Below are 839 nucleotides of genomic sequence, written 5' to 3' on the forward strand. Positions count from 1 at the left end.
AAGGACGCCGTCCACCCCAGCAAACCCTGTCCGTTTTCACGGGGGACCCTCAACACGATGACGCCTGCGCTGGTGTCCCCTGAGTCATCCCCCCAGTGCCAGACTCCGGGGCGGGGTTTCAGGACACAACTGTGAGCACGTTAAATGGGGCCCCTGGCCGTATAGCAGCAGCCGACTTAAGACTTGACCGCTTGGGTTCAAGTACACGAGTGTTTGGGAAACGAGATCAAATGCGACCTCAAATTGGGGAGACCCGCTACTACTGGACATATGAAAAGGCATCTGGTTGACATTTGCATAGCATACGCACAATGTAAATTCCAAGGGCATCTGGGGAAATGCAAGGGTGGGGTACAGCTACACCAGTCTACACCACCGTCACCTTGGGCAGGAGAGTTCGGGGCGTGCTCAGGGACTCGAGGACGCCATTCTGCCAAAGGAGGCGCTGCCACAGGCATGCGGTGCCCTTCTGAGCCCCTGGGGCTCTGAACCAGGATAGGGGAGCACCCTTAGGCGCATCCCCCTGGGAGGGGGGAGACGAACTGAGTACCTTCCAGGAGGCTCATATACTGCTCCTTCTCGGCCTCCGAAGAGTCCATTTTCCTCCGGAAGAAGGCAAGAGCCCTGGAGATAAACCGAAGCATGGTCCCGTTGTCAGGGCAGCCTGTGCCCCCCAGACACTGCACCAAGCTGGCTTCTCGGCCTCCCAGCCACACTCTTATCACAGAGCTGCTGGGACGCCGCGCCCGCTCCTCGGCACCGCCACACGCCTAGTCAGATGCCTCGGAGAGCCTTCGTTCCGGCTGCCACATGAGGAGCCTAAGCGCGCCCACCATCCA

The 839-nt window shown here is 59.7% G+C and overlaps 1 protein-coding gene across 1 annotated transcript in view; it reads right to left on the reverse strand.

Moving 5' to 3' along the window:
- The window catches only part of CT55 (cancer/testis antigen 55), a 17067-nt gene extending 16423 nt beyond the window's left edge, over positions 1–644 (reverse strand). The window contains exon 1 of the mRNA XM_077761746.1: positions 551–644. Coding sequence (XP_077617872.1) covers positions 551–644 — 94 coding nt within the window. The remainder of the gene's footprint in view (positions 1–550) is intronic.
- Positions 645–839: the final 195 nt, after the last annotated feature.

Source organism: Crocuta crocuta, unplaced genomic scaffold (assembly GCF_008692635.1).
Source record: "Crocuta crocuta isolate KB4526 unplaced genomic scaffold, BGI_CrCroc_1.0 scaffold910, whole genome shotgun sequence".
Taxonomy (NCBI): Eukaryota; Metazoa; Chordata; class Mammalia; order Carnivora; family Hyaenidae; genus Crocuta; species Crocuta crocuta.